The sequence below is a fragment of the Gigantopelta aegis genome, chromosome 5 (genome assembly GCF_016097555.1).
Source record: "Gigantopelta aegis isolate Gae_Host chromosome 5, Gae_host_genome, whole genome shotgun sequence".
Classification (NCBI taxonomy): domain Eukaryota; kingdom Metazoa; phylum Mollusca; class Gastropoda; order Neomphalida; family Peltospiridae; genus Gigantopelta; species Gigantopelta aegis.
The window spans coordinates 14,961,488-14,977,431 of record NC_054703.1 but is presented as its reverse complement, the minus strand read 5'-3'; the positions used below and the strand labels follow the sequence as shown (position 1 = coordinate 14,977,431).

At 36.0% G+C, this 15,944-nt stretch overlaps 1 protein-coding gene across 1 annotated transcript in view; it reads right to left on the bottom strand.

The window, feature by feature from the left end:
* The window catches only part of LOC121372967, a 19,970-nt gene that overhangs the window by 2,318 nt on the left and 1,708 nt on the right, over positions 1-15,944 (bottom strand). The window contains exons 2-5 of the mRNA XM_041499405.1: positions 15,593-15,685; positions 8,851-8,953; positions 7,335-7,436; positions 1,441-1,518 (exon numbers count right to left, since the gene is read on the bottom strand). Of these exons, the coding sequence (XP_041355339.1) occupies positions 1,441-1,518; positions 7,335-7,436; positions 8,851-8,953; positions 15,593-15,685 (376 nt within the window). The remainder of the gene's footprint in view (positions 1-1,440; positions 1,519-7,334; positions 7,437-8,850; positions 8,954-15,592; positions 15,686-15,944) is intronic.

Sequence of the window (15,944 nt, the reverse complement as noted above, 5' to 3'; positions counted from 1 at the left end):
GTATAGTAGTGATAGTAGCAGTGTTAATAGCAGCAGCAGCAGCAGTAGTATAGTAGTGATAGTAGCAGTGTTAATAGCAGCAGCAGCAGTAGTATAGTAGTATAGTAGTGATAGTAGCAGTGTTAATAGCAGCAGCAGCAGTAGTATAGTAGTGATAGTAGCAGTGTTAATAGCAGCAGCAGCAGTAGTATAGTAGTGATAGTAGCAGTGTTAATAGCAGCAGCAGCAGTAGTATAGTAGTGATAGTAGCAGTAATATTATAGAAGTGGCAGTAGTAGTATAGTAGTGATAGTAGCAGTAATATTATAGAAGTGGCAGTAGTAGTATAGTAGTGATAGTAGCAGTAATATTATAGAAGTGGCAGTAGTAGTATAGTAGTGATAGTAGCAGTAATATTATAGAAGTGGTAGTAGTACTAGTAGTGGTAGTAGTAGTTGTGGTACTGTATTAGTGGCAGTAGTAGTATAGTAGTGATAGTAGCAGTAATATTATAGAAGTGGTAGTAGTACTAGTAGTGGCAGTAGTAGTTGTGGTACTGTATTAGTGGCAGTAGTAGTATAGTAGTGATAGTAGCAGTAATATTATAGAAGTGGTAGTAGTACTAGTAGTGGTAGTAGTAGTTGTGGTACTGTATTAGTGGCAGTAGCAGTAGCAGTATAGTAGTGGTAGTAGTGTTATAGTAGTAGTAGTAGTTGTATATTGGTGGTAGTAGTAATAATATAGTAATGGTAGTAGTAGTAGTAGTAGGACTACAGTAGTGGTGGTAGTAGTAGTATAGTAATGGTGTTAATAGTAGTAGTAGTAGCATAGTAGTGTTAGTAGTGGTAGCAATAGTGGTACTGTAGTAGTACTATAGTAGTGGTAGTAGTGTTATAGTAGTAGTATTAATAGCAGTAGTAGTAGTAATAGTAATAGTAGTACTGTAGTAGTAGTATGTGGTAGTATAGTAGTAGTAGTATAAGTAGTAGTATAAGTAGTAGTAGTAGTAGTAGTAGTAGTAGTACTAGTACTAATTGTCGTTTTTTTAGGAGTAGCAGTAGTAGTTGTTATATTATGAGTGCTATTAATAATGGCTTCAAAATGTATTTAGGTCACTAAGTGTAATCAGTAGTAGTAATACCTGGTATATAGGGTATATCGATGTCGCTATGGCATCACCCAAGTCGGCCGACAAACTGCGCAGTAGTGGATGATGGAAGGTGATGAAATCGCTGACGTCATGACCCCCCCCCATGATGAATAGTTCTTAAAGTGATGTAGTCTGTTATGAACCCAACCTTCTAACTGGGTGTGTTGTGTTCGGTCAATGACCCCATTTACCAAATGTTAAAGAAGAAATGTTTTATGTTGTTTTACAATAAAAAACAAACAAATAGTACCAATGGCAATTTTCTTAATACAGTGAATGTATGTAAAAAAACCACCAAAACCAATACATACTTATCTATACTCCCTCTCTTTGAAGTGCTGGGTCTCCGCCCTTCCCTGGAAGATGACCTAGATGCTCGTCGTTTGCTTCTAGAAAAACACAACAAAATGCAAACAAAACAAAACAAACAAAAACAAACACACTGGAACATGATGTATTGATAAAGAATCAACAGAATATGCAGACTTGTTTAGTAGATTCTTTGACTACGGAGATCTGGTGTTAACATCGATATACTATGGTTCCAAATCCGTCTGTAGGAGGATTGCCACTTTACAGCGTGTTTAAGTGCAGATGACAAAATCCTTTGTAGAGCTTGCGGAAACAAAGGCACGTCTGAATGTGCACAAAGATGTGCCCACTATCAATCAATAAAGTATTTACATGCTCCTATACCACGAAGGTTTCGAGCATGTCTATCCCAGGTTCGGCCACCGGATGCCAGTAGTCCAACCTGGGACAGAACAATTACTGGGGCAATTTTGATATTTAAACAAACAGGGAAAAAGGACTTTACAATAAATAATTTTGTGCGTTATTTTAATATATATTTAATATACAGCAAACAACTAACAATTTGTATAGCAGTAGTATTAGTATAGTAGTAGTAGTAGTATAGTAGTAGTAGTAGTAGTATAGTAGTAGTAGTAGTAGTATAGTAGTAGTAGTAGTATAGTAGTAGTAGTAGTAGTATATAGTAGTAGTAGTAGTAGTAGTAGTAGTAGTAGTAGTAGTAGTAGTAGTAGTAGTAGTAGTAGTAGTAGTGTAGTAGTATGAGTGCTATCAATAATATCTTCGAAGTGCATTTTGCTCTCAAATAATAGTAGCAGTAGACTAGTAGTAGTAGTAGCAGAAGTAGTAATAGCACTACTAGTAATAGTGATAGTAGTAGTAGTGATAGTAGTAGTAATAGTAGTAGTATAGCAGTAGTCGTAGTATTAGTAGGGCAGTAGTCGTAGTATTAGTAGGGCAGTAGTAGTAGTAGTAGCAGCATAGTAGTAGTAGTAGTAGTAGTAGTAGTAGTAGTATATAGTAGTAGTGATAGTAGTAGTAGTAGTAGCAGTAGTAGTAGTAGTAGTAGTGGTAGTGGTAGTAGTAGTACTAGTAGTAGTAGTAGTAGTAGTAGTGGTAGTGATAGTGGTAGCGGTAGCGGTAGTGGTAGTAGTAGTACGAGTGCTATCAATAATATCTTCAAAGCGAATTTTGCTTACTATGTCTAATTAATCACTTATTGCACGTACGTGGACTGTGTGCTCTACCCCAGCGTGTCGGGCCTAAATATGAAGAGAATTAGTTGCAGATGTATCGAAAAGCCAAAAACAAAAACAAAACAATAACATTTAAATATTTCGGATATTACGTTAGATAACTTTATTTGATGTTCACTTGGCAATGTTACATATTTTAAAAAAGATGTATGTAGAATATCGCTTTTCTGGCTTTTAGTTTTAAATTCCTTTTTTCATAAATTAAGTTTGTCAAACCAAATACCTTGATATTTAATGCTTGATTATACCCATGTAAAATACTCTCTTCTAATCCTTCATTATCTCTCCAAATATAACAATCTTGCTCATAATGTATTATGCATGTTTTATCGTCATTTCTTACCAACTATCCCAACAATACCATATCATCTGCATAAAACATATGTATAACAAAATTAATTAAGGACCAGTAAATATTTTTAGTTTTTTTTTTTTAATATATAAAATAAATAACACAAAAATCCCCCCCCCCCCCCCCCCCCCCCCAACCAAACAAACAAAACAAAAACAATATCCCCCAGAACACAAAAACAAACAAACAAACAAACAAAAACAAAACAAACAGCTTGTTTCGTTGTAAGGCGATTTATACTTAAACTTAATGATTTAAACAATTTAGAGGGAATAAAATGAAACATTTCGTTACAAAGAAGCACCGGGCAACAAATCGTAAAGTAATGCATAATTTGGTAGAATAATAAATGCATGAAAAATCCACTGTGCAAGAATTTAGCATACATCACGAATCATGTTATACTGAAACAATCTTTGGAAGTAATTTATGATAAAAAATTAATGTAACACTAGCAAATAACTACCAAAAGTGTACCGACCCTTGAAGCGACGTACCCAAGTTTCAGAACACTATAGCGTATTTTGCACTATTAGAGCCATTTTTTAATAATTGAAATCAGACATCAAGAAATGTAGATTTTATTGTTTATATGATCTATTTCCGCAGAAACTATTTCTGGTCTTTCTGGTGTTTTTAATACGACGAAATTAATTTTTCATATTTTACTTCTGAGAAGTACCGGTTAGAGTCGAGCTCTAGTCTATTTGTAAGGGTATTTCCTCAATGTCAACGTCACAGACTCTTGTTTCACTCTGTTGTAACTTTATCTAAATGTGTTACAGGTTTATGGAGTCCATTTTCACGAGTTCAAACCAGGGTTTGTGACTTTAATTAATTTTGTTGAGTATAATAAACATAGTTATTCCAATATTTAAATAGACTTATAAATCATAAGCATAAATAGTAATAAGCTTACTTTGTCATAATAGTACAGTCTTGTAAACCATTTACATGCAGTGAACATACGAGGAGTAACGTTCTCTGTATCTCTCTCATCTTATATCACATAATCATAATACTGATAAATTGCCATCTTTTCTAGCACATGACAACAAATACATTTATTATGAATTATTCGGACATCTTTCCGTCTATATTGTATCTAATATTTGACAGCCGTTTGTGAACGATTTTTGTGTAGTTTTGATCCATATTCATGAGAACACCGACCACCGTCTTGGCTTTGTAAAGCACTTTGTTATTATGGGTCTGCAAACAAATTAAATGTTCGGAAGAGGAGTTCTTATTAACAACAGGTACAGGTTGCTTACCTGTAATATATCTATCACACGTACTGGGTGTGTTCATGAGAGGGCATATATCTATCACACGTACTGGGTGTGTTCATGAGAGGGTATATATCTATCACACATACTGGATGTGTTCATGAGAGGGCACACATGTATCACACGTACTGGATGTGTTCATGAGTGGGCATATATCTATCACACGTACTGGATGTGTTCGCGAGAGGGCATATATCTATCACAAGTACTGGATGTGTTCACGAGAGGGCATATATCCATCACACGTACTGGATGTGTTCACGAGAGGGCATACATCTATCACACGTACTGGATGTGTTCACGAGAGGGCATACATCTATCACACGTATTGGATATGTTCATGAGAGGGCATATATCTATCACACGTACTGGATGTGTTTACGAGAGGGCATACATCTATCACACATACTGGATGTGTTCATGAGAGGGTATACATCTAGCACTTACCAGATGTGTTCATGAGAGGACATACATCTAGCACACTTACTGGATGTGTTCATGAGAGGCATACATCTAGCACACTTACTAGATGTGTTCATGAGAGGCATACATCTAGCACACTTACTGTATGTGTTCATGAGTGGGCATACATCTAGCACACTTACTGGATGTGTTCATGAGAGGGCATACATCTAGCACACTTACTGGATGTGTTCATGAGTGGGCATACATCTAGCACACTTACTGAATGTGTTCATGAGAGGCATACATCTAGCACACTTACTGGATGTGTTCATGAGAGGCATACATCTAGCACACTTACTGGATGTGTTCACGAGAGGGTATACATTTATCACACTTCCTGGATGTGTTCATGAGAGGGCATACATGTGTCACACTTACTGAATGTGTTCATGAGAGGCCATACATCTAGCACACTTACTGGATGTGTTCACGAGAGGGTATACATTTAGCACACTTACTGGATGTGTTCATGAGAGGGCATATATCTATCACACTTACTGGATGTGTTCATGAGAGGGCATAAATCTATCACACGTACTGGATGTGTTCATGAGAGGGCACACATCTATCACACGCACTGGATGTGATCATGACAGGGTATACATGCATCACATATACAGGCGTCAAAAGATGCCAGCAACCAGAGAAACCAGTTATATGTTCATATTTCAATATGTCTTAAACATGTATATAATGTTCATTCCACTATTTCATGGAATCCTGATCCAGGTTTGGGTGGTTGATGAATAGTCTATCAATAGAAAGCTTCATCAGCTTTTGTCATAATATAAATCTATGGACGTGAGATGCAAAACGGGAGGGGGAGGGTGGGTGGTATAGGGTTCAGTTCCAGAAGTAATAGTTGTGGTAGTAGTAATAGTAGTAGCAGTAGCACTATCAATAAAATAGTAGTGATAGTAGTATTAGTGGTGGTAGTGAGACTAGCTTTATTAGTGGTACTAGTAGTGCTAGTGATGATAGTAGTAGTGATAATAGTAATAGTACTGGTGATAGTATTCATAGTAGAAGTGGTTGTATTAGTGGTGGTGGTAGTAGTAGTAGTAGTAGTAGTAGTAGTAGCAACAACAGCAGTAGTGCTATAGGTAATAGTACCTGTGGTCGTAGCATTAGTATTGGTGTATTAATTCAATTCAATTGTATTAATTCAATGATTAGTCAATGGCAGACTTGAAAGATGTGGTGACAATACTCATAACGCTTCCCACCGGTCGTCAGTTTATTATGTACATTTTGCATGAACACATGACATCATCACTAAGCACATTTCATCACAGCTATATTTATTCCAGTAAGCTATCTTCTGTGTTGTTTAAATTCAGTAATCTAGTCTTGGAGCTGCTGTCCTCTTATTAGCGGTGGAGGAAGGATTACATTGTATTGTCCTTGGGAGTGGCTGCCCTCCTATGGATGAGGCACTTCATAGAGATTCCTGGATCCAGTATTTGCCAAATGCCCATTCGATTCTGCGTTGTGCAGAGATACAGTATTGATATGTGAGTACGGTTTTGTTGTTTAGATTTGTCAAAACGTCTGTGGGTCTGTCAGTCAGATTAGAATTGCAGACTTCTTAGAAACATATGAGATTATACTATAGTCAGGGACGTTGGAGGTGAGATGGAAAGGAGAGGGAAGTGGTACTCGGCTCCAGGGTATATGTGCCCCAGATTTCCCTAATCCCCTTTTATAATAATAATAATAATAATAATAACAATAATAATAATAATCATCATCATCGTCGTCATCGTCATCGTCATCATCATAATAAAATAATAATCATAATAAACAATATAAAAGGTTCCAATAATAGATATGCATTTATTGTAGTAGTAGTAGTGGTAGTAGTAGTAGTAGTAGTAACAGTAATAGTGGTGGTGGTGGTGTGATAGTAGTAGCAGTAGTAGATTTATTAGTAGTAGTAGTAGTAGTAGAAGTGGTGGTAATAATAACAGTGGTAGTAGCAGTGCAGTAGTAGGCATACTAGTGGTAGTAGTAGAAGTAGTAGTAATAATAACAGTGATGTTGGTAGTAGTAGTAGTAGTAGTAGTAGTGGTAGTAGTAGAATTGATGGTAGTAGTAATAGTGCTAGTCATACTGGTAGTTGTGATGGTAGTGGTAGTAGTTGTAGTAATAGTTGTGTCGATAATAGTAGTAGTGGTAGTAGTGACGGTAGTAGTTGTACTAATAGTTGTGTCGATAATAGTAATAGTGGTAGTAGTGATGGTAGTAGTAGTAATAGTAGTAGTAGTGGTGATACTGGTAGTAGTAGTAGTAGTAGTAGTAGTGGTGATACTGGTAGTAGTAGTAGTAGTAGTAGTAATAGTAGTAGTAGTAGTAGTGGTGATACTGGTAGTTGTGGTGGTGGTTGTAGTTGTAGTAGTAGTAGTAGTGGTGATACTGGTAGTTGTGGTGGTGGTTGTAGTAGTAGTAGTAATGGTGGTACTGGTAGTAGTGGTGATACTGGTAGTTGTGGTGGTGGTTGTAGTGGTGTTAATTGTACCAGCAGGATTTACCTTGAAACATCAAATGACAGATTGGACAGGCCGATTGCAGGCGGTTCTATCATTTCTGGAACCAAGGTTTTGTCCACAGGTTCAGGTCGTCGTCGACATCGTCTGTGAGAACACAGATAATACACTATTACTGACTTGGAATAGTCTTAGTCTTCTGTTAGAACACAGATAAATACCCTATAACAGACTTGGAATATTCCTGGTGTTCTGTTAGAACACATATCAATACCCTATTACAGACTTGGAATATTCTTGGTCTTCTGTTAGAACACAGATCAATACCCTATAACAGACTTGGAATATTCTTAGTCTTCTGTTAGAACACAGATCAATACCCTATAACAGACTTGGAATATTCTTCGTCTTCTGTTAGAACACAGATCAATACCCTATAACAGACTTGGAATATTCTTGGTCTACTGTTAGAACACAGATCAATACCCTATAACAGACTTGGAATATTCTTGGTCTTCTGTTAGAACACAGATCAATACCCTATAACAGACTTGGAATATTCTTGGTCTACTGTTAGAACACAGATCAATACCCTATAACAGACTTGGAATATTCTTGGTCTTCTGTTAGAACACAGATCAATACCCTATAACAGACTTGGAATATTCCTGGTGTTCTGTTAGAACACATATCAATACCCTATTACAGACTTGGAATATTCTTGGTCTTCTGTTAGAACACAGATCAATACCCTATAACAGACTTGGAATATTCTTGGTCTTCTGTTAGAACACAGATCAATACCCTATAACAAACTTGGAATATTCTTGGTCTTCTGTTAGAACACAGATCAATACCCTATAACAGGCTTGGAATATTCTTGGTCTTCTGTTAGAACACAGATCAATACCCTATAACAGACTTGGAATATTCCTGGTTTTCTGTTAGAGCACATCAAGAATATACCTGGTTTTTTATTAGAAGACCGATCAATACCTTATTTCTGAGTTAGAATATTCCTGGTTTTCTGTTAGAACACATCAAGAATATTCCTGGTTGTTTATTAGAAGACATGTCAATACCTTATTACTGCGTTGGAATATTCCTGGTTTTCTGTTAGAACAGAGATCAGTTCTCCATTACCGACTTGGAATATTCCTGGTTTTCTTTTACAGCACAGATTAATGCCCCATTTTTGATTTGGAATAATCCTTTTTTTTGTTAGAACACAGATCAATCGCGTATTACAGTCCGATAAACGAAAACGCAGTTAAAATAAATAACTCTAATACTAACTCATTCGTTACCTATCGTAATTTTTCAGCTATTCAGTTTGAAGACACTGGCAGATACAGAAATAGGTGAAACATTGTTATTGAATCATAATATTTTACAAATAAATTTCGTTACTCTATAGGAAATTTAATTATTTAATAGTTCACTTGCCAATGGGCAAGCTAGATCGTACACATCGCTTGCCCAACCGTTATATTCCACTTGCCCCGTGGGTCTGGCAATGAGATTGTTTGCCAGTATTCAGTGAAATGTTAATTATACTTACCTCCAACATAAGACGATGGTGATGATGATCAACAGGAGGAAGAGAAGACAGACTATGATGAATACCAGAAGAGGACCAAAAGATCGCCCATCGCCCCCATCCTCTACAAAATAACAGTCCACATTAGGGTCTCCAAGAGTACTCGAGTACTCAGACAGGGACCGTATTCTAGCAACGAAAAACACTCATTTAATGTTTTTTAATTTACACCATTTTGCCATATGCATGCCACCAGTTACATCATAGGGCGATGAGACATGACGAGAAAACAAACATGAAAGGGGTAGAATGCAATGCAATGGCATGACTTGGCATCCATGTTCAGCGCTGGAATTAAGATGCATAATTTTATTATACTTTATTCTTTATTCTCATTATCATTATCACAGTTTCATAGTTTCTTAGATGTTATTTCAACGCCATCATGGATAGTTATTAAACAGTTAAAATGACCTAAGACTTCCATTGTGAAATATATTCCAGGATTTCAGAACAGGGACATGTATACTAACATACTAACATACACTCACTGATGGTTCTATCACAATTACACAAATTACATATTGCTTTAGAACAATTGGTATGTGTGCGCCTAAGGCACTTCTCCTACAATTACCTATACTATTTATCTCATCAGAACAGTGGGTTTATGTTCACCTCGGGCATTCCTAAAGGTTCTAATGCTTAGTAAAAAATCATACGTTTATATAACAAATATTAGCAATGCAGCTAGGGGAATCCACGACAATAACATTAATACAAATGGGTTTCCAAACGTCAGACTAAACATCAACTTTAAATGTGTCTTATTGCTGTGTCAGGTAATCATCATACGAGTGACGTAAATTAACTGATTAATGGTAATTACACATATTATGTAATTACTGTAATCTTAATATTAAAACAAATGTTACTGAATTTGAACGATAAAACCGTAATACGTGATCATGGCCGTATCTCTGCACAATGCAGAGACGAATGTGGATTTGGCAAAATAGTGGATGATTCCATGAATGTCATGAAACAATATCTATACGCTAACAATCCCCCCCCCCCCCCCCCTTGTCCAGTGAAGACACACTACATGTCTTGTAATCTTCTGCTGACTACGGCAGCTCTTCCTTCCATCGTAGGCCATTGCCTTTCTGTACCGTTATTTCAGTCTTATTGGTCAGGGATCTGGTTGTCGGGTCCAGTTCAAGATGTCACGAATGTCTATCTCAAAGTCAGGTGAAGGTATAATTGATGTACAGTAGTCTGTCAACGGATGTGGTTTAGGCTCATACAAATGTCATATATCCTTCAGAACTAACTTATTTTCTAACACATGTGCATGCCTTGATTTTAATCATAGTTAATAACAATAATATAATTTTCTTAAAGTTATTTGCAACAATAGATATTTGGTTGCTTCTCGGTTTGTAATTAATAACTAATATTTTGTTATTTCTACCTCTTCTATGGCGAGTATTTTCAATATTTCTTTGTTGAAGCTGATGGCAACAGTCTGTGTAATCTGATTTTAGGTCAGAACTTGCTAGATGTATTCCCTCGTTGTGTTTTTTTAACCTAGAATAATCTTTTAGTATTTATTTTTACTGACTTGGATATTTCATGTATCTTCTTTATAGACGTCAAATTGTGAATTTAAAGAATTTATTTCATGAGTTTGATTTTTGATAGTTTCTTTTGCCTCAGTTAACTGTTTTGACTAAAAACATGTTTTGCTTTGAGATCATTTAGTTCTTGCTTTAGACAGTTATTTAAATTTACAACACTAGGAAAAGCTTTGTTACCAACATTTGTAAAGGGCAGTTGCCTTGCGTATTTCCCATATTCATATTCAGACTTTCTTAAGTTATCTCTGGCTTTTTGTGTATCAGATTTTTTTTTTACTTTTGAATTTGTATTCATTTAAGGATGGTTTTTGAAGTTCTTTGGGCGATTTATGTTATTTATCTTGGGATAAGCAAATAGATGTGAACATTTACAACAGATAATTTTACTATTTTAACACATTGTTCTTAAATATAGCATATCACGACATTCAATATAACCAAGACACCTCATACATGTTTTTGTTTTTGTGTGTGTTTGTTTAAACAAAAATGCCACATCCATATCTCTTTCGGCCTTTTTCTTGTCTGGCATTTGTTTCCAGGGTTAAACTTTTATGGAGTACTTCCACAAATTACCCTGAAATTCATGCAAACGCTATCACTGGAGTCAGACCTTTTCATTTAGTTGTAATAAAAAATTAAATAAAAACATAAACTAAATGATTTACTGTTTGCAGAACAATGTTGTTTCTTCTGGGTCTTTTTACTAAGACAAACTTTGATTTAGTCACCATTCTGAAACTTTAAACAATTACACAAAATTGAGTTATTTTTTATGAAATAATAAATGGATGTCCAGACATAATTTTGTGAGAGCATTTCCTTTGTAAAATATTGTCAAATGCAATATCTTATTTTCTTATTGTAATATTTAGGGGATAACTATGTTTTATTTGACCATTTGCGGACGCTATCGCTAGTTTTAATGTAGCAAATTGTTTTACCGGCGACCGTCAAATGACCAAATACAACATAGTTATCCCCATTATAATTTAATAATTGCCGTTCTGTCTATTTTGTTATAAAAAATGTTTAGACCGAACCGAGAGTTAATACAAATATGGACAATACTATTTTTTTTAAATCGTACACCTTACAAAATATAGTGTAAACGAATAAATATTTTAAAAACATCGTTCAGGTGCAATATCAATATTTTCTCATTTTATATTTGTGTTTTACTGATTTAATTACGACAATATCTACTGGTATTACATATTTTATTTATTTAATCACGAGAATATCTACTGGTATTACATGTTTCATTGATTTAATTATGATAATGTCTACCAGTATTGCATGTTTTATTGATTTAATTACTGATTTAATTACGACAATGCCTACCGGTATTACATATTTTATTGATTTAATTACGACAATGTCAATGTCTACTGGTATTACATATTTTACTGATTTAATTACGACAATGTCTACTGGTATTACATATTTTATTGATTTAATTACGACAATGTCTACTGGTATTACATATTTTATTGATTTAATTACGACAATGTCTACCGGTATTACATATTTTATTGATTTAATTACGACAATGTCAATGTCTACCGGTATTACATATTTTACTGATTTAATTACGACAATGTCTACTGGTATTACATATTTTATTGATTTAATTACGACAATGTCAATGTCTACTGGTATCACATATTTTATTGATTTAATTACGACAATGTCTACCGGTATTACATATTTTATTGATTTAATTACGACAATGTCTACCGGTATTACATATTTTATTGATTTAATTACGACAATGTCAATGTCTACCGGTATTACATATTTTATTGATTTAATTACGACAATGTCTACTAGTATTACATATTTTATTGATTTAATTACGACAATGTCTACTGGTATTACATATTTTATTGATTTAATTACGACAATGTCTACTGGTATTACATATTATTCTGATTTAATTACGACAGTGTCTACTGGTATTACATATTTTATTGATTTAATTACGACAGTGTCTACTGGTATTACATATTTTATTGATTTAATTACGACAATGTCTACTGGTATTACATATTTTATTGATTTAATTACGACAATGTCTACTGGTATTACATATTATTCTGATTTAATTACGACAGTGTCTACTGGTATTACATATTTTATTGGATCAGGATAACTGGTCCTAGAAAATATTACATTCTGCATTACTTACTTACATGCATACATATGTGTATCACATACACACACAAACATACACACACAGAGACACACAGACACACACACACACAGATACACACACACACACAAACAGTCATGCATACACACACACACACACACATACAGACACACACATACAGACACACACAGACACACACCCACAGACATACATACAGACACACACACAGACACACACACACACACACACACACACACATATATATACATACATATACACACACAGATACATACATACACACAGACACACACACACATACATACACACAGACACACACACACACACATACACACACATACATACACACATACACATACATACATACAAACACAGACACACACACACATACATCATCACACATGCAATCACACATATACACATATGACAAAACTTCAATCAATGCGTTAATATCTATGTATGTAACAGTCAATCTCAACATACATACAATATATAGATATTCATACATCAATACATACTAGCCAGTACCAGGTCTGCCCACTCTTTCATTTACGTAAGCGGGATCAACCGCATAGCTTTTAGGCCCTATGCATATAGTTGCGTTAAAAAGCATCAATAGTAAGGAGGCCTACCGGGTGCCATGACTTTGACCTTGGTCGTGATCACGTGACCTTGATAGTAGGCACTGACCTTGGTGGAGCCTGACCTTTACGCACTTGGTGTGTGACTCATGGCTTAGCCTTGACCTACTTGGAGGGTAGGGACTTTGGCCTACCTGGGCAGGTGTGTGAACTTGATGTGAGCCTAAACTTGGTGTGCAGGTGTGTGACCTTGATGTACTTGACAGGAGTGTGACTCGTCACCTAACCTTGACCTAACTAGAGGGCAGTGACTGGTAGGCAGGCGCACCACTTTCCTTGGCCTAGTTACGACCGGCCTTGACCTATGTAGGCTCGTATTTGGATATAAAAAGGGGGTGTTTTGTTAGTAGCGTCATTCGCTTGCCAAAAGGTCTGTGAACGCGATCTATTTTTGCTTTGGAGTTTGAAGATATTCTGAAAGAAGACAATGACATCGAAACATTCATCAAATTCATCTCAGAGCCATGGACAGAATGAAAGAGTGCAATGTCAACAAGTAACTGTATCAAATGAAGCAAGTCATCACGTGGTATTTCTTTGCCTTAGACTTGGACAAAGCTCTTCATTCAGTCACCTCATCGTGTCACCATTGTGATTTGCTAAAATCTATACCATCCCAGCTTTACCTGCAGTCAACAACAGATCCACCAACAACTATTGGTGTCTCTTTTGCCGCAGACGTAATAAAGCACTACAGACAGTTGTTGTGCTTCGAGAGACTGTGTCATCATTCACCCTCACATGCTTCATTGAGAGTGAGAAGCATAATCACCCCCGAGAAGCCATCCTCACATTATGTGCAGACTTTCGCCACTTAGGACCGGCTTCGGTGGCGTCGTGGTAGGCCATCGGTATACAGGCTGGTAGGTACTGGGCTCGGATCCCAGTCGAGGCATGGGATTTTTTAATCCAGATACCGACTCCAAACCCTGATTGAGTGCTCCGCAAGGCTCAATGGGTGGGTGTAAACCACTTGCATCGACCAGTGATCCATAACTGGTTCAACAAAGGCCATGGTTTGTGCTATCCTGCCTGTGGGAAGCGCAAATAAAAGATCCCTTGCTATTGATCAGAAGAGTAGCCCATACAGTGGCGACAGCGGGTTTCCTCTCAAACTCTGTGTGGTCCTTAACCATATGTCTGACGCCATATAACCGTAAATAAAATGTGTTGAGGTCATCATTAAATAAAACATTTCTTTCCTTTTTCTTTCTTTCGCCATTTAGGTGATGGTGGTTCAACTATCAACTTCGTCTCCCTTGCCAAGGACCCAGTTTTAAGCCAGTTTGGTATAGCCTTGGAATTCGGATCACCAAAGAATCCAAACAAGAACCCTGTAGCAGAACGAGCCATAGAAGAACTTGGCTTAGAGTGTTTACATTTATCCCCTGAGGGTGGACAACTGTCCAAAGTTATACTGGCTCTAGCAACAGCCAATATGAACACCAGGACTAGAGACAAATATATGGTCACAGGCCTTTCAGATGACCACTGCCAGGTGAGAAAGTTCACCAAGTCACAATTCCGTTCTGAGACTTTTGATGCACACCAGTCCAACTGCTATCCAGTTGTACCAACTACCCATGCTACCTCACCCACGGGACCTATCAGGGGTCTTAATAAGCGAGACAACGTCACTGACTCAAGTGGTCATCTTGGCTGCATGGAGTGTCCTAATCTACTTGGTGAATTTGCGGATGAACCCTGCCTTGACAATAATAATTCAGATAACAGTACTGAGTTTCGTGAAGTAGACACACACAATACCTGTGAATCCGTGGCGGATTCTATTCCAACTCGAAAGTCTACTCGCATAAAAGTTGTACCAGAATGGCAAAAATCTGGAGAATGGGAGATGACTTAAGTTTCTATTCTTTCTTACAAGATTATTGATAGTGTGCGATTGTGTTCTAGTTTCTAGTTACCTATTATACTTTCAAAGTGGAAAAGGAAGGGCAATTAAGCCAACATCTTTATTTGTGTTTGCTATGTCAGAGTGTGCTATACCATATCCTGACAAAGAAAGTCATGACACATACATGTAATTTGTGTGTTTATAGGTTACAACTTTTCAAAAAACATTTTACATGATATACATTTATCTTTTTAGGAGAAAGAAGAAAGAACAATCATGCCAGTATATTACTTGAATTTGTTCATTAATATTATTTTGTTTTAAATTCAAGTCCAGTTTTTGCATATTTTCGTTTTCCATTACAATCTTGTTTTTGAGTATCCTCTCTCTCTGATATAAAACTTCGATTGAAAAACATTGATGCTGTCCTTATTGGCGTATATAAACAACGTACCACAATTAGGTCCAGTCCAGTGTCCAGTACATTTACACCCATTACACATTTTGTTTGCTGTACCACCGTTTTCACAAGTCAAACTGCATTCATCTGCAATGTATAAATTAACTGAGATTAGTTGAGATGATACAATATCTAAAACGATTTGAATACGCAGCTAACAATATCCTGTCATTGAGTGTAAGTTAAAATTTGATTTGTTTTCTTTTTCTTTATTTTTTATTTGGCGTATATTTTCACAGGAGTATTATTAAATAAATGGTAATTTAATAATTAAATAAAGATAATTTTTATTCAAATTTCTTTTAAAAAATCTATGGTCAATCAATTTTCTGAAAAAGTTCCATCC